We start from the raw sequence: 21,788 nt of genomic DNA, 5'->3' as shown, positions 1-21,788 counted from the left end.
TTAGAGTACAATGACCAAAACCAAAAAGTAACAAATTGAACATAATCTCTAAAGGATTTCTTCAGAAAGACTATTTAGAAGAATCTTGAAATAGAAGGCTTTGTTTCTACAAATGAAAATATGAATAAAGTCCTCAATAGCTTGAGCACTTACTCATCATACTGGATATGGTAAATAACGTCTTCATCAGCAGCAACAGAGTCTGAATTAGACGTAGAGGGTACACTGTCCAATTTATTTGTGTTCTCTTTGGATTTATGCTTTATATTTCCATTAGTCCTTTTACAAGAACTGCCATTCTTCAGTGGAGTTTTGCCACGTGACTGTCCATCAGAAGCTCTAGTAACACTATGTATGTGTGCTTCAAACCAAGCACCAAGGCCGACATCTCTGGCATCCACCAATTCATTTACCTAAAAAAAGTTTAAAATCAGTTAATGAAGCTTAATTTTGTCTACTGCTTCATAAACGTTAATATAACTCAAGTTATTTGTGGGTTATCATGGTAAACAATATTTGCAGCTACTCATGTTTAAAGTGATTAATAAGATTAGATCAAAACTATTCTTTCTGAATTGTGCTATCTTCAAACTATTGACTAAGATGAAAACTAACTTTCTTCCTGATTTCCTTCAATGAAATAGGTGTTTTCTTTACTCCTTATTGACGTATACACTAGACTTTTGAAAATGTAATTCTTATGTGCCTAAGAGTCATTCTTGCAAGTCATCAAGTAAGAATGACACTAATGAAAAGCCAGGACTTTAAACTATTATGACTAATCTGTTCCATTAATTTCTTCATAATCCTAAAGATAACTTACATAATCAGTCCAACCAGAAAACAGTAAAGTATGAAAAACAAAACTTGAAAATGAGAGAATTATGCACAATAAAAAAAAAAAAAGAGTCTAATGAACACATCTATACGAAATGGTGAAGTTCCATCACTAGTTAGTAACTTACTAGGCAAATACATTTATCTACCACCTCAAAGAACAAAGATAAAATATAAAAATGAACAGGGCTGTAAGACACAAAATGGATGTAGTCAAGTCAAGTGGCTGATCCAGAACTAACCCATGCAATCTGACAAAAGGAAACAGTATTAAAAGACAGGTATATCAGAGAATTAAGAGTTATGAAATGGAAGGTTAAAATAAAAAATCCTCTCCTTTTAAACACTGTTTAAAAGATCAGGCCAGGCATGGTGGCTCACACTGTAATCCCAGCACTTTGGGAGGCCGAGGCAGGGGCGGATCACTTGAGGTCAGGAGTTCAAGACCAGCCTGGCCAACATGGTGAAACCCAGTATCTACTAAAAAATACAAAAATTAGCCAGGCATGGTGGAGCATGCTTGTAATCCCAGCTATTCAGAAGGCTGAGGTAGGAGAATCACTTGAACCCGGGAGGTGGAGGCTGCAGTGAGCAGAGATTGGTGCCAGTGCACTCCAGCCTGGGAAACATAGTGAGACTCTGTTTCAAAAAGAAAAACAAGAAGAAAAAAAAAAGGGCCAGAGCCCTTTCAGGACAATAACCAAGAGAAATTCCTTCAACCTTCTTTTTAAGCCCTTAAAAAGGAAAAAATGAAATCAACACAAGATCACTATTTCATCAAGTTACCCTTTCCTTGAAGGTAGAAGACACCACTCCTAAGGTGTCTGATAGATGGCATACCTTGTGGGAGAAGTATATACTAAAAGTTAAGTATCAGTATGCCAGATATTATTCAAGTTTCCTTACTCAGGTATGTCTAACCCTAACAAGTTTAATTCCTGTTTTACAAAATATGGAAACAAAGGCTCTGAGAAATTAACTTCCTTTAGGTTAAAGCTAATGAAATGTAAGGTTAGGATTTGAAGCCATCTTGACTTTGAAGCTTACGTTCTTGCCATTATACCATGAACCTTGATAAATGACAAGACAGGTAAACAGCAACTTCAAAGGAAGTGAGGAACTTAGATGTAAGTTACTGAAAATATGAAAGGTTTCAAATCACAAACTGACAGAGGATAGAAATACAGACAAACCAAAAACTATCAACTGCCACTACTAGAATAGGTACATTTGACCAAAGGCAGTGTATGTAATGAACACTGTAGCAATAAAATAGCTTGAAAGACATAAGGTTTGATATTACACAAGAATGAAGAGTTTAGGAAAAAATGAAAACCTAACAGCCAATCATGCTGGGTATGACAGAGATGGAGCATGTCATACATAACATAAATTAATTCATGTATCAAATAAACATAGGCTCATTTCTCCCATACTAGTCACTGACAAATTTAAAGACATTTAGTCTCTTGTAGATAACACAGTAAAAATGAAAATAATCAATGTTAAGGTCCATCATACTTGGGAGAATAAACTGAGGTTACTACTCTTGCAGCAAATCAAAATGTAAGTTTCATATATCACTATGAAAATATTGCAAAGAATGCAGCATATAGTTGATACTAAAATGGTAACAGCAAAAATACATTAAGCTGTATCAGCCTTACTAAGGAACATGAGGAGGCACAAATGAAGTACTGAATTTGCCTATCAAATGTAAGACACTAGCACGAAGATCTAATAGCTGGCTACCTTAACATCTAAAAATAAAACTAAAGTTAACAGAAACCTAAATCAACCTCAAAATACTGCCATTGTTTGAACATCAACACATAGAACATATCAACTCACAAAGGTAGGGCATTCTTTGAATATAGTAAACCTAGATTTACAACTGGAAACAAGAATTTTTCTTTTCTTTTTTTTTCTTTTAAAGACAGGCTATCTGCTGCTCAGGCTGGATGCAGCAGTGTGATCACAGCTCACTGCAGCCTCCTACTCCTGAACTCAAACTCCTGAGCAGCTAGGACTACAGATATATGCCATCACACCTAGCTGACGTTACTTCTTGCAGAGACAGAGTTTGCTGTGTTGCCCAGGCTGGTTTTGAACTCCTGGCCTCAAGCAATCCTCTTTCCTTGGTTTCTCATAGTGCTGAGATTACATGCACGAGGCACCCTGCCTGGCCAAAAAAATACTATCCTACTAAGTATAGTAAGTATCCTACTAAGTATTGCTGTAACCACTCACAGAAATGCATATAAACTGGGCGGAGGTAGAAATGCTCTTAAATTCAAAACTTTCTGCACACTGAATACACATACTAAGTCAGGCAAAATTTGAATAGGCCAAGATGCATGCAAGATATTAAAGCTGTGTTATAGCCAGGCGCGGTGGCTCAAGCCTGTAATCCCAGCACTTTGGGAGGCTGAGACGGGCGGATCACGAGGTCAGGAGATCGAGACCATCCTGGCTAACACGGTGAAACCCCGTCTCTACTAAAAATACAAAAAACTAGCCGGGCGAGGTGGCAGGCGCCTGTAGTCCCAGCTACTCTGGAGGCTGAGGCAGGAGAATGGCGTAAACCCGGGAGGCGGAGCTTGCAGTGAGCTGAGATCGGGCCACTGCACTCCAGTCCGGGCGACAGAGCGAGACTCCGCCTCAAAAAAAAAAAAAAAAAAAAAAAAAAAAAAAAAAAAAAAAAAAAAAAAAAATAAAAAAATAAAAAAAAATAAAAATAAATAAATAAATAAATAAATAAATAAATAAATAAAGCTGTGTTATAAAGCCTGGATTTTAAAGGCAGTTCAGAGGAAAAATACTTAGGCCTGTGTGATTAATACGAACACAGAAGATCCTGCCATGGTAACTAAGTAATCTAGCACAAATTAAGAACTGAAATAATTAGCTAGAGGAGTAGCAAAATAGCAGACAAGACGACAAAAGAGGAAAACAGAATTTGCCTATGTGGGAACATCTGAATTGTACTCATGAGATTTTTATTGATGTAACTGAGTGACAACACAGAGAGGCCAATGCCACTGAAAGAATAATTACTTACTTCCCAAGAGAAGGAGACATATAGGAAAGCACTAGGTTTGGTCAGGAGGCAGAGGGAACTGGCGAAAATTAGGATCCAGAGCCTTTATTGTGTTTTCCATGGGAAAGGCAAGGCAGAGGAAACAAGATGGCTAGTTTGAATAATGTCAGTAGGCTTTGGATTGTAGGGGTGGTCTGTAGTTGTTTGGTACCTGACCCTGGGTGATCATGGCAGAATATTGGCTCGGTGTTTAAGAGTTAGATAAGGGAGGTAGTTAAGTGCATAGACTCAGGATTACATGTTTTGTATATGAAAGGCAGGCTCACTGATCAGCTGTTTACAATCTCCAGGAATAAGCTAGCCCTAGGAAGAAGGGCAATCTCTCCTCAGCCAGTAAGGCCCCCAAAGATGTCAAAACATCATATACAATTATTTTTAAAAGATTAATATGGGGGGGAAGAGGAGCTGAGCTAAAAAGCTAAAAAAAAGTTTAAGCCAACCACATAATTCTATACTTAAGAGCTGCATTTATTCACATCAAACATATAGCCACATTTAGGGCCAGGCATGGTGGCTCACGCCTGTAATCCCAGCACTTTGGGATGCCAAGGCAGGTAGATCACCTGAGGTCAGGAATTCAAGACCAGCCAGGCTAACATGGCGAAACCCTGTCTCTACTAAAAGTACATAATTAGCCAGGTGTGGTGGTGTGCACCTGTAATCCCAGCTACTCAGGAGGTTGACGCGGGACAATCACTTGAACCCAGGAGGTGGAGGTTGCAGTGGGCCAAGATTGTGCCACTACTCCAGGACAAAAAGAGTGAAACTCCATCTCAAAAAAAAAAAAAAGCCACATTTAGAGAAAAGGTTTTACCTGTCCAAATATCTAATATTTTTAAAAACTAAAGTAAGGGAGGCAAGGAGCAATCAACAACAACAAAAAAATACCAACAGTGAATATTTGACGGTTTTACTATATACTAGGTATCATTTGTTCTGCGGAAAACACTTCAGCTCTGCAGGTAAAACTAGGTTCAAGTTCTTCATCTATCACCTACTAGGTGTAACCATGAACAAGTTACTTAATTTGTTCCAGCATCTTGCAGTGTATTTGAAATAAAGTGAGAAAATTCATGTAACATGCCAACCCAGCAAGCATATAGTACACACAAATGAAACAACTGTCTCCTTACTAAGTATATATGCTCAATGTTAAGACTCATTACAACTCAAAGAGTATAGTCTGGGTGCAGTGGCTCATGCCTGTAATCCCAGCACTTTGGGAGGCCGAGGCAGGAGGAGCATCTGAGGTCAGGAGTTAGAGACCAGTCTGGCCAACATGGCCAAACCCCCACCTCTACTAAAAAACACAAAAATTAGCCAGGCGTGGATCCCACCACTACACTCCAGCATGAATGATAGTGCAAGACTCTGTCTCAAAAACAAAAACAAAAAACCGCAGAGTATAGTCTTATTACCATACTGTTAGTAAACATTAGCAGTTTACCACTACATACTTTACCTCCTTTAAATATAATACAAAATAATTCCCATTTTCTAATGAGGTCCAGACAAGAAATACATTTGCTCAAGAGGGACACAGGTAAAAAATGTAGGTGTTAAGCTGAGACCACAGGTTCTCCAACTCTGAAAATCGTTCTTTCATTGTACCATCTTCCTTTTTTTTTTTTTTTCTTCTGAGACGAAGTCTTGCTCTGTTGCCCAGGCTGGAGTGCAGTGGGGCGTGATGCTGGCTCACTGAGACCTCTGCCGCCCAGGTACAAGCAATTCTCCTGCTTCAGCCTCCTGAGTAGCTGGGATTACAGGCATCCACCACCACGGTGGCTAACTTTTTGTATTTTTAGCAGAGATGGAATTTCACCATGTTGGCCAGGCTGGTCTCGAACTCCTGACCTCAAGTGATCTATCTACTTGTCCCCTGCCTCCCAAAGTGCTGGGATTACAGGCATGAGCTACCACACTCAGCCCCATCTTTCTTTAATCACAAATTTTAAAATGCTGGGCTGGGTGTGATGGCTCACACTGTAATCCCAGCACTTTGGGAGGAAGTGGCAGGAGGACTGTTTGAACCCAGGAGTTCAAGACCAGCCTGGACAACACAGTGAAACCCTGTCTCTACAAAAAAATTGAAAATTAGCTGGGTATGGTGGCACAGACCTGTAGTCCCAGTTATTCAGGAAGCTGAGGTGGCAGGATCGCTTAAGCCCAGAAGGCTGGGGCTGCAGTAAGCTATGATCACGCCACTGCACTCCAGTCGAGTGACAGAATGCGATTGTCTCAAAAAAAAAAAAAAAAAAAAAAGTAAAAGCAATATGGTTCTATTTACGTTAAGTTCAGAAACCAGAAAATTAGCGATTAGGGTTGCATAAAGAAAAGATTATTAATATGTTGTTAAAGGTTAATATTAATAAGAAAGTTAGTAAAGAACAAAGAAATGATTACCATAGAAGTGTGGGTAGCAGTTACAAATAGGGAAGAGGGAGTTATAATCAGGAGGAGGGAATTGGTAAGTTCCTGGGAGTATTCTTATTCTATTTCATAACTTGGGTGGTGTTTATAGACACTGATCGTACTCTTTGTATTGTCTAATACATTTCATAATCAAAAAGGTTAAACATCAAGAACTGTGCTACGATAAAAGAAATAATATACTAAGATATCAATGATAATTCTCCTCTTTCCAGTGCTTTCAATTATACAATAAGCATAAGAAAATATGTAAGAAGTTTAACAGTGCCACATGTTCAGCTAAACTGTAAAGGCTTACCGTCATTCTAAACCGTCATCATTTAGGCCAGGATGACAGTCGTTTGAAAAGTACGATGTTTCTGGTATCATAAAAAGCTTCCATATACAAAACCCAAAATTAAAACCAACTTAGGTTTGAACGTCCATCTTATTGCAGAAAATCAGTTCCCAATCTAGACCCGGTGTGATTCAATTTATGTTAAATGCACACACAATGTGAACGGATGGACCCAGCCTCTGTACAATCTTTCATAGGCTCTCCATATGTGGTAGTGGTATCTAGTTTCTCGCAATAACTATGAAAATATCTGAAACTGGTTAAATATTGCTTAGTTATAAAACAGAGCAAAATAATGATACTGGGTAATAAATAACTTGATTAAAATTTCTCTTTTTTTTGAGATGGGGTCTTGCTCTGTCAGCCAGGTAGGAATGCAGTGGCACGGTCTAAGCTCACTGAAACCTCCGCCTCCTGGGTTCAAATGATTTTCCCGTCTCAGACTCCCAAGTAGCTGGAATTACCAAGCCCAGATAATTTTTCTATTTTTAGTAGAGACGGAGTTTCGCCATGTTGGCCAGGATGGTTGCAAACTCCTGACCTCAGGTGATATGCCTGCCTCAACCTCCCAAAGTGTTGGGATTACAGGCGTGAGCCACTGTGCCTGGCCTAAAATTTCATCTTAACATATAGTTTAAATGTTTACCTATGCCAGTTCTGAATAAAGTTAATTTGAAAATTCATCTTTTGTACCTGCTTATCATAACATTCAAAGAATATTTCAGTCAGAAGGAAAAGTCCAAAAACGTTTGCTCATCCATAAAGCAATTTCAACTACAGAAAGCTCTACATCTATTAAAAAAATATATATATATTTCCCAAGTGGCATAACCAAGAATTCAAGACAAAAGCAATAAAACACCCAATTTTTACGTGACTTATAATCAACTTAAAGTTTTTATATATTAACTACTCAGACTTGCACTATGGGAAATACAAAAAACCCAATGCAAATCTAAAACAAACCAACTTAGGCCAGGCACAGTGGCTCATGCCTGTAATCCCAGCACTTCGGGAGGCCGAGGCAGGTGATCACCTGAAGTCAGGAGTTCAAGACCAGCCTAGCCAATATGGTGAAATCTTGTCTCTACTATAAGTACAAAAATTAGCCAGGCATGGTGGCGGGTGCCTACAATCTCAGCTACTCAAGAGGCTGAAGCAGGAGAACTGCTTGAACCCAGGAGGCAGAGGTAGCAGTGAGCTGAGATGGCTCACTGTACTCCAGCCTGGGCGACAGAGTAAGATTCCATCTCAAAAATAAAATAAAATAAATAAAGCAAATCATTTCAAAAGCAGCAGCTTCTAAATGGTTTTCAGTTTAGTCAACAAGCCAGTATGTGATAAAAATTCTGTGAAGGCAGAATACCAATTACAAACATATGCTAGATATCCAACTATTTACGGAATGAACTATCCAGAAATATGTACTTCTATCTGAAAAAAAAAAAAAGGCATCAGTCAAAATTTCAAATACCTATGACAATTACTAAGGTTCATCCCTCCAAAAGTAAATAAATCTACAGTAGCTTCAACTAAGACTGAACACAGCTCTAAATTTATTACTGTATGAACAGCAGCCTTCTGAGAATTACTAGATTTCAATGTGCTCCTAAATGGGGAAAGGGAGCCTTAATGTAAAATTTACTTCCCAATTTGTATAACCAAGCAGCAGCTGAACTGAAATTTGAAACCAGGTCTCATGGCAAAGCTCAAGTCTTTAACATCTATACTATACAATAATTGGAAATAGAAGAGATGTCAAATAGAGTTTAAATTCTGTAGTTCACAGCCAAAGCACTAACACCGAAAATAAAAAGCAAAGACCTGCTGAGAGAAGTAATTTCTCATGATGCTGTTCTGAATTAGACTGGGGAGGGAAGAGGAAGGAATAGTGGGGTACTGAGAAGTTTGCTAAACAAATTTAAGTTGACCTGAACTGCTGAACCTTGATTAATCTCAGATGTGCAGATACATAAACTGGCCCTCCTTTGAAAGCAAATTCATCCTGTCACTGCCAAAACAATCCATTCAAAAGCAGCCGATTCTAAACTCTGGTCAAAGATGAAAAGTAATATTGTAAGCTTAATATACAGACGGTTATGTAAATATTCACAGATGTACATATACATAGGTTAGTACAAATATGTATTATTTCCCTGCTGTCTGTTGAAGGCTCTAAAAGCAATGACACACCAATAGTAAGAAGCATACCTAGAGCCAAGATCTTTGTTTTATTTTTTTAAATTTATTTACTTTGAGACAAAGTCTCAGTCACCCAGGCTGGAAGTGCAGTGGCGCGATCTTGGCTCATCGTAACCTCCACTTCCTGGGTTCAAGATTCTTCTGCCTCAGCCTCCCGATAGCTGGGATTACAGGCATGTGCCATAACGCCCGGCTAATTTTTTTTTTTTTTTGTATTTTTAGTAGAGATGGGGTTTCACCATGTTCGCCAGGCTTATCTCAAACTCCTGACCTGAAGTGATCCACCCTCCTCAGTCTCCCAAAGTCCTGGGATAACAGGCATGAGCCACCTTGCCCGACCCCTATCATTTGACAATTAAAGGAACCTTGGAGAAATGGTTGATTCTAGGACTGAAGCAGGAAATATACAAGATGTACCTGAAGCATGCTGTAGTGCCAGAAAGTAAGATAATGCTTAAGAAAAACAAAACACCCACAATAATGGAGGATATAGGGGTATGTCAAAGGGACACAGTCATCAAATAAATGAGTTTCTAATGGCCAAAAGTGTAACAATTTGAGCATGAGTCCATACTGATGTAAATGTCTGAATAAATACACCTCCCATGTTGAATAATTTTAAATAATTTTTGTAGAGGGCGTACATTAACTTCCCACTCCTTAAGTGTGGACTGTACAGTAACTTTCTCTTAAACAGTACAGTATGGAAAGACAGGAAGGGGGTGTGGGGTGAGTTTAATAGTCGAGAAACTTGACAAACACCTCCCCAGCAGATGATTAAGGTTCACATCAGTGTTAATGTTATTACTGATGTAAAACCCAAGTTATACTTAGGAAATAGAATATTGATAGTATGTGCTCTATATACGTGATGAAAACACCTCTGTAGTCTTCCTCCCCAAACGCAGACAAGTAAGGAAAACAAATGAATCTTAATGGGGGAGATTTTACAAAACACCTGACCAGAACTCCTCAAAATGGTTACATAACCAGGAAAAAAAAACAAAAAAACCCAACCCAAGAAATTGTCACAGTCAATGTCAAAGGAGATTTAATAACTATATACAGTATAGTATCCTAGTGGGATTCTGGAACAGAAAGAGGACATGAGGTAAAAGCTAAGAAAATAAGGGTCATTAATTTCAACAAATACACCATACTAACTTAAGATGTTAACAGGGAAAACTAGGTGTGCGATATACGGAAACTCTCTACTATCTTCAATTTTGCTGTAAATCCAAAACTGTTCTAAAATAAGTTTATTTTAAAAGTAATGACGGAGGTGGTAACACAAATAAAAAAGTAAAAATGTAAAAAATGCAGAAAGTACTGGTATTTAAAAGGTGGATGAAATCAGAGTAATATAGAAAAAAATGGCAAGTTGGCTTTCAGTGCTAAAAATTCTGTCTTGTGACCACTACATAGCACTATTTTAATTTACATAAGTCTTAACTTATTCCCAGATTTTACCTCTTGTTATTGCAATTCTTTTTCCTGTTCTAATTGATGTAGTAATTCCTTGAGCTATCAGTAGCTCAATGTTAACTTTGAAGATAGCCACTTTAGTGATTGCTCATAACTTTCTAAAACATTTTCTCAGCTTTCCCAAGTATCCATAGGCTATAACTTTGCCTTCTCTAATATTTACACTTTATTTTGTTCTCCTGCCTAATTGCATTATCTAGTACTTCCAGAAAGATGTCAAATAAGGAAGCATTAATTGGCTTCCTCATCTGGCTTGTCTTTAAAGGGAATATTGGCATAGAATGTGGTTTAAGATATTAACCTATGCTGTCTATTCCTTTTATCAAGAGTTCCTTTTTTTTTTTTGAGACAGAGTTTCACTCCGTCACCCAGACTAGAGTACAGTGGCACAATCTCACAACCTCCACCCTTCAAGTTCAAGCGATTTTCCTGCCTCAGCCTCCCAAGTAGCTGGGATTACAAGCACCAGTCACTGCGTCCAGCTTATTTTTTGTATTTTTAGTAGAGATGGGGTTTCATCATCTTGGCCAGATTGGTCTTGAACTCCTGACCTCATGATCCACCCACCTCAGCCTCCCAAAGTGCTGGGATTACAGGTGTGAGCCACCGTGCCCAGCCAAGAGTTTTTTTTTTTAATCACAAATGACTCAAATTTGTATTTAAATGCAGAAAACATTTTAAATTAATTTGTTTTCTTTGGTTTATTAGTACAATGAATTACACTGAAACATTTTATAATAATGAACTGTCCCCACATCCTGACAAACCATATGTGCTTTAAGTAATATATTTTTAATAAGCAGCCATAATTTTTTTTTTGAGACAGAGTCTCGCTCTGTCGCCCAGGCTGGAGTGCAGTGGCCGGATCTCAGCTCACTGCAAGCTCCACCTCCTGGGTTTACGCCATTCTCCTGCCTCAGCCTCCCGAGTAGCTGGGACTACAGGCGCCCGCCACCTGGCCCGGCTAGATTTTTTGTATTTTTTAGTAGAGACGGGGTTTCACCGTGTTAGCCAGGATGGTCTCGATCTCCTGACCTCGTGATCCGCCCGTCTCAGCCTCCCAAAGTGCTGGGATTACAGGCTTGAGCCACCGTGCCCGGCCCAGCAGCCATAATTTTTTAAAAGCAAGTTAAATCAGTGAATACGGCCATAATTCTATTTGCTGACTAGAACTTAGGTTTTATATCAATGTTAGTGATGCTGATGTGCTTTTTGTCATGTTTTAGTTATCAGTATTAAACTCAATTTATAAAGCAATAGGAAGTTTTCCTTCTTTATGTTGTAGGTAATTTTAGGTAACATTATAATGATCTACTCCTCATAGGTTTAAAACAGTTCAGCCACCCAAGCCTGGTACCTTCTTTGGAAACATAGTTCTATCTCTTCTTAATCTTTCCATATACATATTTATATCTTTTGGTATTTTTCCATATATCCAAAATTATCTCCATTTGAATAATTTTGAATAATTTACTTCATCTACTGATTTTTAATATTTGGTCTTAAATGCTTTGAAAAACAGTATAGGTGCCCATTTATCCCAACTGATAAGAATTAAGAAGTTACAAAGATAGGAAAGGTTGCTGGTTACAAAAGTCAAATAAATCAATTTCATTTCTATATATCAGCAAACAGATTACTATTTTAGAAGATAACCATATATAATAATTGCATCAAAAACAAAGCTATCAGAAATAAAGCAAAATATTAAATATGTAAAGAGAGAACTAATTAAGATGTCAAAGATCTAAGTTAGCTGGGCACAGTGGCTCACACCTGTAATCCTGGCACTTTGGGAGGCCAAGCAGGAAGATCACTTGACCTCAGCAGGTCGAGGCTAGAGTGAGCCGTGTTCACGTCACTGCAGTACAGCCTGGATAACAGAGCAAGACCCCATCTCAAAAAATAAGTAAATAAATAAATACAAGAAGGAAAGAAAAAGATCTAAGTTAATGGAGAAGTCTTTTAATATTCATGAATTAAAAGACTCGACATTGTAAAGATCTTGATTCTCCAAGCTCATCTATAGATGCAATTCCCATAGAATCCCATCAGATTATTTGTAGAGCTTTACATGCTATTTCTACAGTTTTTGTATGCAAATATTAAAAGCCGAGAAAACCAAGAGACCCTGAAAGTGAAAAGAAATTGGGGAGATAGGAGAAAGGGAGATCAAAACAGTCCATAAGACCACAGTACTCAGAACAGTATAGGAACAGAGACAGACAAATAGACCAATGGAACCAAGTATAGTAGTTTGGCAGTACCCTGTGGGTGAACAACTAGCACTTCTAATCCTAGGTAGAAATTCTTGAACATATGCACCAGGATAACAGAAGATTCAAAACAGCACTGTTTAAAATAGTTGAAACTGGAAACAGGCCAGGTATCTATGCATTAAATATACTGTGGTAGGTTAATAAAATGGAATGACATAATAGTGAAAAGCAATAAAACACAGCTATATGCAGAGAATCTTTCAATGCTGAGGAAAAGTAGAATTCCATCATATAAAATTCAAATATAGACAAAACATACTGCCTAGAGAAATATACATAAGTAGCAAAACTAAAGAAAAACAAAATGAGCATGAAAGTCAGAATAAGCAGTTTACCTCTTAGGGAGACAGAGGGAGAAGTGTTCTGATAGGGACACATATGAGGCTTTAAAAAGGTATTTAAGGCTGGGCAAGGTGGCTCACCCCCGAAATCCCAGCACTTTGGGAGGCCAAGGTGGGCAGATCACCTAAGGTCAGGAGTTCGAGACCAGCCTGGCCTATGTGGTGAAACCCCGTCTCTACTAAAAATACAAAAATTATCTGGGTGTCGTGGCGCACGCCTGTAATCCCAGCTACACAGGAGGCTGAGACAGGAGAATTGCTTGAACCTGGGAGGCAGAGGTTACAGTGAACCAAGATTGTGCCACTGCACTCCAGCCTGGGTGACAGAGCAAGCCTCCGTATCCAAAAAAAAAAAGGATTCCAAATCAATCTACTTCTTAACCTTGGTGCAATTACACAATTATTTCCATTATTGTTCTTTAAACTGTACATATACATCTTGTATATTTGTCTATGTATTTCATATCAATTTTTAAAAGACTACTTTTACAAGTTACTGTATTAACATCCCAATCTTTATTTTCAAATGGCAATCAATGTTTACTTATTCAAAACATCCTGAACACAAAAGAAATTTATTTGTATTCTCACAACAGTAAGTCTGAAGAAAACAACATACCTTATATATTCCAAAGCCAGGATCAATAAGATGGGCACAAGCTGATGTAGATGGCTGACTGGAAGGTCCTACTCTCGGAGCTTTCTTTACTTTAGGTGGACTATTAGAACAGGGTTTAGCCTCAATCTGTGTAGATGTGCCAGGAAGATGATCAGGGTCTGGGCGAACTAGCAGCTGAATTATATCATTCAGTCCAACATCATAGTCAAATAAGGTATATCCATTTTCCAACTAGAAAATAAAGAAAGAATACTGAAATCCTTCTCTAAAATGTATCTTTCTACATTTTCACTTGCTCAAATGTCCTAGTCAAACTTAAAATCCATAGCACTACAATTTAGAAATTTTAAAACCATTCTTATTACTTAATGGCCTCTGATGTCAGTGTCTTCTCTGGACCCCAATAAATTCTTAATAGTTACTCCATATTCACTACAGAGAACACTGCTAGCCATTAAAACAAACAAACAAAAAAAGCCGGGCGCGGTGGCTCACGCCTGTAATCCCAGCACTTTGGGAGGCCGAGGAGGGCAGATGACGAGGTCAGTAGTTTAAGACCAGCCTGTCCAACATGGTGAAACCACGTCTCCACTAGAAATACAAAAATTAGCCAGGTGTGGTGGTGCATCTGTAATCCCACTACTCAGGAGACAGAGGCAAGAGAATCTCTTGAACTCCAGAGGCGGAGGCTGCAGTGAGCCAAGATCGTGCCACTGCACTCCAGCCTGGGCAACAGAGAGAGAGAGACTGTCTCAAAAAAAAAAAAAAAAAAAAAAAAGAGGCTGGGTTTCATGCCTCACATCTGTAATCCCAACATTTTGGGAAATCAAGGTGGGAGGATCACTTGAGCCCAGGAGCTCCAGACCAGTCTGGGTAACCCCATCTCTACAAAAAATAAAAATAAATAAAAAACTTAGGCGGGTGTGGCTGCACATGCCTGTGGTCCCAACTACTCAGGAGACTGAGGCGGGAGATCACTTTAGCACAGGAGGTCGTGGCTACAGTAAGCCATGATCATGCTACTGCACTCAAGTCTGGGGAACAGAGTAAGACTGTTTCTAAATCAATCAATCAATCAAACCCAAAATGTTTCAAGGTTGCTGTGACCTTATGACTTAAACAGAAAAACTCTAAACTAGATTTAATTTCTCATCAAGTTTTATTTTTAATCAGTGCTTGAATCAACTTCAAGAAATGTGAATTTTCAAAGTTGTTTTATGACCTCATTTTTCATAAAGACATTAAGTCATCAGCTCAGTGTTTCACTTTTTAAAAAGACATTAAGTTAAATATTTTATCTTTCTAAAGCATTATCAGGGGCTGGGCGCGGTGGCTCAAGCCTGTAATCCCAGCACTTTGGGAGGCCGAGACGGACGGATCACGAGGTCAGGAGATCGAGGCCATCCTGGCTAACACGATGAAACCCCGTCTCTACTAAAAAAAATACAAAAGAACTAGCCGGGCGAGGTGGCGGGCGCCTGTAGTCCCAGCTACTTGGGAGGCTGAGGCAGGAGAATGGCGTGAACCCGGGAGGCGGAGCTTGCAGTGAGCTGAGATCCGGCCACTGCACTCCAGCCTGGGCGACAGAGCAAAATAAAGCATTATCAGTAGGTTTCTATTTTTTAAGTCAAGCAGAAAAAAACCCAAGAAGGAATAATTCTAATTCTTGCTCATGCTACTCCACTTGCTTGAAGTTCCCTAATTCTATCCATCTGCAAGAACTATAAAGTTTTATCAAGAAGTCTTCCAGGATGAATAGTGAATAAATTATCTTGCAACCCACCCATATTTTGGCAAGAGTTATGGGCTGAAATCCTAATCCATGGTACTTGAGAATGTGACCTTATTGGAAACAGAGTCTTTTAAAGAGATAATCAGGAAATAAATTTAACAAAAGAAACGTAAAATCTACTGTTATGGGCTAAGGAAGTTATGTCCCTGCCAAAATTTTCTGTTGAAGTCCTAACCACCAGTACCTCAGTATGTGATTTCACTTTGAGATAGGGTCTTTAGAGAGGTAATTAAGTTAAAACAAAGCCATTAGGGCCCTAATCCAACATGGTTAGTGTCCTCACAATAAGGGGACATTTGGAAAGATGCAGCAGGAAGACAATGTGAAGACACAGGAAAAAGGCAGCCCTGTGACTGGAGTGATGTACTTAATACAAGCCAAGAAAGAAAAATTCCAGCAAAGTGTAAAGGGTTCTCCCTGCTAAAGCTATCAGAGGATGGCCCTGCTGACAACTTGGTAGACCTCTAGAACTGTGAGAGGGTAAATTTCTATTGTTTTAAGCCACCCAGGTTTTGCTACATTAATACAACAGCCCTAGGAAATTAAGTCTCCATTTTGTTTCTTTATAAAGTTCAGTTGGCAATTTCACTATAATACAACGAAACAAGAAAACTAAACTCCTTTCAGGCCAGAACTATCACTTTCCCAGAAACATAATCGATTTTTAAATTGCTCATTTTCTACTCTTCATATGTATTACTTTTCAACATGCACAACTCTTAACAAAGTAACACCGTATTTGAGAAGTCAACCAAAAGGAAATAAAAGTAAGTCTTGAATTTAAAACTTTTAATCTACTAGATCAGTAATTTGAAATCTGGTGGTCCAAGAACCCAAGAAGCACAATCTCAAACACTATAGGTATTCGTATTTGGCAAGTAGAACAAGGGATCAAGAATTTCACAAGTTTCCCAGTCAGGGAATTAAATTATGTACTACCTCACAAGTTAGCATGCTTACTCTAAACAAGCCTAAGTAGTATCCCAAGTCAGTAAGCAAATAAGCCTTAATAAGGATAGGGATGTGAATATTGCTTCCTTGATTAAAAACAAAACAAAAGAACACCCTCTAAACAAACAAAAAAAAAAAAACAAAAAGGAACACCCTCTAGTCTTGAACTCCCATAGAGGAGGAAAAAACCCCAAAAAACTCAAGGAGCAAACACTGCATTCACACCATCGTTTTGACATTCTCCAACAGCCCCCACAAAAAAACTCAAACAAAATACCTAATTCTGAAGGAGCTGAAAAAGCATAACATAGAACTGATAAACATTATGACTATTTTTAAATGGAAGTGTTTAAAGATAATAAAAACTCTAACAGTATAAAACATGCAAATTAACTAGCAGGATATTTCCAAAAATGAAGATAGCAGTTAAAGTGATAAAACTGCTGGAAACTGAAAGAACATTTTTCCACTTAGTTTGAGTAACCAGAGTCAGAGGGACGGTGAGGGTAATTCTACATTCAACTCCTGGTTAGTTTCTATTAAATGACTGTCATGAGTAAATACAAGCTGTTTCAAGTGGTACTTTTTAAAATTTGATTTAACAGGAAAAAATGTCGTAAGAGCATAATAGGGCATGAGGCCCTATAATGAGTTATATCCACAGTAACACACAACCACCTTTCCTCATGCTTGCTATGACAGGCTTTTTAAACCCAGATTATCCACTCCTTCCCTAATTCATAGGTACTCCCTCAGTCTTCCTACAATAGTGACCATTTATCTACTGCAATAACAAGTTTCACACAACTTTATTCCACAAAGCTTCACATACTATGAAGAGCTGTGAAGTGTTGAGATGATTTACTTGAGAAGTACTGAAGTTCTTCCATATTTAATGAAAGAAGACTGAAAGTTATCTCTGACACTCAAATTATGCTCCAAGTAGGGAAAACAGGAAGCAGTCATTTAGAAATTACAAACATCTATGAGTCAGAAGCATGTAACTTAGGTCCACCAATGTCTCAAAAGTAAATGTTTGAGAACTGCCATACTTGAAGATGGGGATGCAGGATTTACAACACTTAAGCAGCAAAAATTGTTAGGAATTTTTGTCAGACCACTCTCGAAATTTTACTGAGTTGAAAGAAGAAATTCCAGGTAACAAGAGGAACTGCAACAATAATGCAAGGGAATACTAGAAAGCAAATGCCAAGTGGAAGTGGCTGAGAGGGCAGTGGGAAGTCATTCCCAAGCAACTACTGACGAGTGCTGCCAGTGAAGGGATAAGTTAATAACTTTCATGTATCCATCACCTATTATATATATATATTATATACATCATATATAATATATACATCGATACTCCTTTAAACAAGCAAGTACTTTTATATTCTGTGTGAAAGCCAAGGGGGAGGGGCAACTTTTTTCTTCAACTATGGTTCATACCCCACATTATTATCTATTTTAAGGCCATCTCTACAGCGGTAAGGAGTGAAAGAATGACAGGAGAGGGAATCCTTTAAAATAGGAAAAGCTCTGGATTCTCAAAACATTTAGAGATCCACCAACATAACTCTTCCTTGAAAAGACCCAATCCCCGCGTTCCTCAAACTCAACTTCCCAGGTAAGAATGTTCACAGCATGTTATCCCACTCTAACCAGAACTTATAGCTTTGTATTGCAGGTTTCCACTTTGACACTCAAAAGTGGAGTCAAGGCCGGGCACGGTAGCTCACGCCTGTAATCCCAACACTTTGGGAAGCCGAGGTGGGCGGATCACCTGAGGTCCCAGATAGAGATCATCCTGTCCAAAATGGTGAAACCCCGTCTCTACTAAAATAAATACAAAAAATTAGCCGGGAGTGGTGGCGCGCCTGTAGTCCCAGCTACTTGGGAGGCTGCGGCGGGGGAATCTCTTGAACCCGGGAGGCGGAGGTTGCAGTGAGCCGAGATCGCGCCACTGCACTTCAGCTTGGCGACAGGGCAAGACTTCGGCTAAAAAAAAAGCGGGGGGGGGGGGGGGGGAGTCAATTAACACTGCTTCTCCAACTTCATTTACATACAGATCACCTGGAGATCGTTAAAATACCGATTCTGCTTCAGTAGGTCTGGCGTGAGGTTTCCGGGTAAAGCCAATGCTGCTAGTCCTGAGAATCCAGGGACCATACTCTGAATAGTAAGAGACTAATAGGAGACTATCTCTCAACATTCATTTTCTAAACTCTTGGTGTTATCAGAATCTCCCGTGGGGTCTTGTTAAATTCAACTACTTGCAGTTCTGGGGTGAGCTGAACATCTATAATACATATCCATAAGAGATTCTGATACATACGAAAGATTAAAAGCTGCAACCTAACACACGAATGCAGTATGTGGGGCGGGTCCACTTAAACAAAAATAAATGTACTGTCTGCCATTTATGACATTTTTCACTACGTGGCAGTAAAGCATTTTGAAGAAGGGGTACCTTTTCCCAATGAGGACACGGTATTTTACAGGATGGGGACTTTCTGTTATGCCAATCCAGTAGCTACCTGCTACAGGCAGGCTAACTCATCTGTGGAGCTCCAAAGACCAAGAAAGAACACTCTTGCCATAGCTACTTGTCAGCTCATAAGGAAGCGAACACACAGCTGGTACGAATGACCTTCCTTTTCTGTCTCCAAGTTAATGGCTGGCACCAAAGGTCTATTCCTCTTTCCTACTGGTTTATCACTGGGCTGAAGAAACCAGAGTACTGAATTACCCACGAGGATCCTGGAAGAGAAGTTCAACGGTTATCATCAGTTTTCCCTGGAATCTGGAATGAGCTTCCAGGTTTACTGAAAGTCTACTTTGTTGCCTTGAATTTAACCCAATCCCATACGTGATAATTATTTTAGTATATCTGATAATAAAGATTTTAGGGGTGTCACCCAGAAACATCCTTCATTTCTATTTCTGGTGCTGAAATCACCAGTGTCCTAGGAATTCATGTACTATTTGTCCCTAGCTAGAAAATAAAATGCATCAGATGATTACATGCTTTTTCACTTACGATCAAAAGGAAACAATATCAGCCACCTGAGGCACAGCAAAACAAATCTAGGTAGTATTTAACAAGTGTACAAATATTTCAAAAGCAAAGCTTACAACTAAATACCTGTTTTACAAGTCAAACACTAAGGAGTCAGTACAAAACTGGCTGCAAACACAAATCAAAGGTGCTATAACATTATTTTAAAGAGAGAAAGAAACGGGGGGAAAAAAGCAGCTCTCTCCTTCCCAAAGTGTAATTTGTTACTATGAAATTTCTGGACAGTCTTCGAAGACTAAGCCTGTGAAGGGGAGGAAAATATTCCTTTTAAGTAGTTTGCGACTGTAGGCTACTTCTACCGACTGTAGGCTACTTCTACCGAATCAAAGAGCTACACTTATTTCAAACCACAGGATTGGAGCCAAACTGTGGTCTATCAATTCAGGATGCCAACTTTTTAGTGTATTAACAAAAACATGAAGACAAAGAAAAATATGATGGGTCTGAGTGGCTAGGGGTATAGATTGTAACAGACTTGTGGAGTAGGAAAAAAAAAAATCTTAGACTGGCCAGACCATAAAAATACCAGAGGTGCCCACAGACAGCCTTCAAGTATGCACTGCTGGCTATGCTGCAGTGCCGTGCTAAAAGCGTGAACGAGATGAGTATTAGAAGGCGAGAAGAAGAGCAAAACAGTTTTATACTCCTTTTCACTCTGGCCTATATTGGGCAGTCGTAAACTCGGCACCCGGTTAAACCGACAGCTGCTTCATGCCCAGGTCTCTAACCTCCCTCGAGACATTCCAAACCTAGGAGAGGCGGCGAGGAAGAGGGACCAGAAGTTCTGGAAACCCTTCGAATCTTCAGTTTGCGCGAATTCTCTACCAGTCAGGAAGCAGAGGTATGGTTCTTGAGAGCTCAATGCCTGACTTTTCCCCCTTTTAGGAGCCGAAGACGCGGAAGAGCCACAGAAGCGAGGCGAACGCTCAGCCGGGTCAGCCAGCTCTCCTGGTCTCCCGCGCGGAGGCATGGCCGCCAGAGCCCTCTGCCCTCCCCGCCCTCTGGGGGCCCCAGGCCCCGCCGAGCGCGGGAAGCGAGGGACCTGGGCGTCCAGTGCCTACGGCCGCTGTCCTACCAAAAACAAACGGCGAGGTATTTGCGCCCCGGACGCCCTCACCTGACCCCGCTCGGCGCACCTCCAGTTCGGGCTGGCAGGGACCCACTCCCTCCCACCCGGCGGGACGGGGCCCCGCACGCTGCGCCTCGCGGGGGCTGCCCACCCGCAGCGGAGCCAGGTGACAACAGAGCGCGGTGCACCGAGCCCTGGGACCCGTGCATCCAGAGGAGCCCAGCTGTTCCAGCCCCCGGCTTCGCGAGGGGCGCGGCGGGCGCGCCTCACCTGCTTGCCCCGGTAAAAGAGGCGCTGGCACTCTGGCCGCACGTCGAACAGCGCCCACACCCGCTCGCGCAGCTCCTCAATCGTGGCTTTGCGAGACACGTCCTCAATGGTGCACGTCTTGGAGCCATCAATGGTGCGAACCTGGATCCACATCTTGGCGCCTAAGGAGGAGCCGGTCCCCTTTGTCTCCCCCTGCGCTCGGGGCGCCGCGCCCCGCCCGGCCCGCGCCGCTTCCCCTGCGGCTCGGGCCCTCCGCGGCAGGCGGGCGAGCGCACGCACTGGACCTACCGGACGCCGGGCCCAACAGGCGGCGGCGACTCTCAGTCCGCGCGACCTACCAGCCGACTTGAGAAGAGACGACCGGAACCACTCTGAGGCGCTGCTGCAGACACCGCCTCAAAAAGAGGAAGAGGCCATGTCTGCGCCGCGCAGAGTGTTTACTTATAGAGCTGGAGCTCCCACATGGAGGTCACGGCGCCAAACCGGATCTCGCGAGATCCACGCCGGGCTCCGCCTTAAAGAGGAAGCGGCCCGAGAGACGGTTACAGACCCGAGGGAAAGAAAATGGGCAGGCGCGGAGAGGGCGGGACGGAGGGGCGGGGCTACCAAAAGCCGTTACTTTCCCCACCGCTTGCACCTGGCCCCTGGGCACGCCCTCTAGCTTTTGGGTTTGGGGCGGTTGCGCGGCTGCCCACATCGGTTGCCGTTTTGTGGCCTCATTTCAGGGCTGAGGGGGCGGGCGTCTCCTCAGGCTTAGCGGATAGGGGTTTTTGGTCTCAAAAACACACCAAAAATAAGAAACCCTGGCGTGCTCTTGTATAATCGTGGAAAGGGGGCGCGGGCGGGTGCGGCCTAAACTTCTGAGAAAGAACTGAAGGAAACGTGCGCGCTCCACCGCGCTCAACAGGAAAGCTCCCGGCACGCGGCCATGCAGGTCGGGTCGCCCGGGAAAGGCCCCAGGGGCCCTCCTGCTTCGCGAAGGCGTTTCCTGACTGGCCAC

General features: G+C 40.9%; 1 protein-coding gene across 4 annotated transcripts in view; it reads right to left on the bottom strand.

Moving 5' to 3' along the window:
- Positions 1-21,279, bottom strand: part of UHRF2 (ubiquitin like with PHD and ring finger domains 2) — a 98,891-nt gene extending 77,612 nt beyond the window's left edge. For 3 of the 4 annotated variants that reach the window (XM_010357537.2, XM_030919796.1, XM_030919794.1), the window contains exons 1-3: positions 20,789-21,279; positions 13,631-13,861; positions 154-413 (exon numbers count right to left, since the gene is read on the bottom strand). In XM_010357537.2, the coding sequence (XP_010355839.1) occupies positions 154-413; positions 13,631-13,861; positions 20,789-20,941 (644 nt within the window). In that variant the 5' untranslated portion in view covers positions 20,942-21,279. The remainder of the gene's footprint in view (positions 1-153; positions 414-13,630; positions 13,862-20,788) is intronic. The other variant, XM_030919795.1, reaches the window with a different exon arrangement.
- Between the last annotated feature and the right edge of the window lie 509 nt (positions 21,280-21,788).

Source organism: Rhinopithecus roxellana, chromosome 16, assembly GCF_007565055.1.
Source record: "Rhinopithecus roxellana isolate Shanxi Qingling chromosome 16, ASM756505v1, whole genome shotgun sequence".
NCBI lineage: Eukaryota > Metazoa > Chordata > Mammalia > Primates > Cercopithecidae > Rhinopithecus > Rhinopithecus roxellana.
The sequence above is the reverse complement of the archived record's forward strand: the minus strand, read 5'-3'. Positions and strand labels throughout refer to the sequence as shown.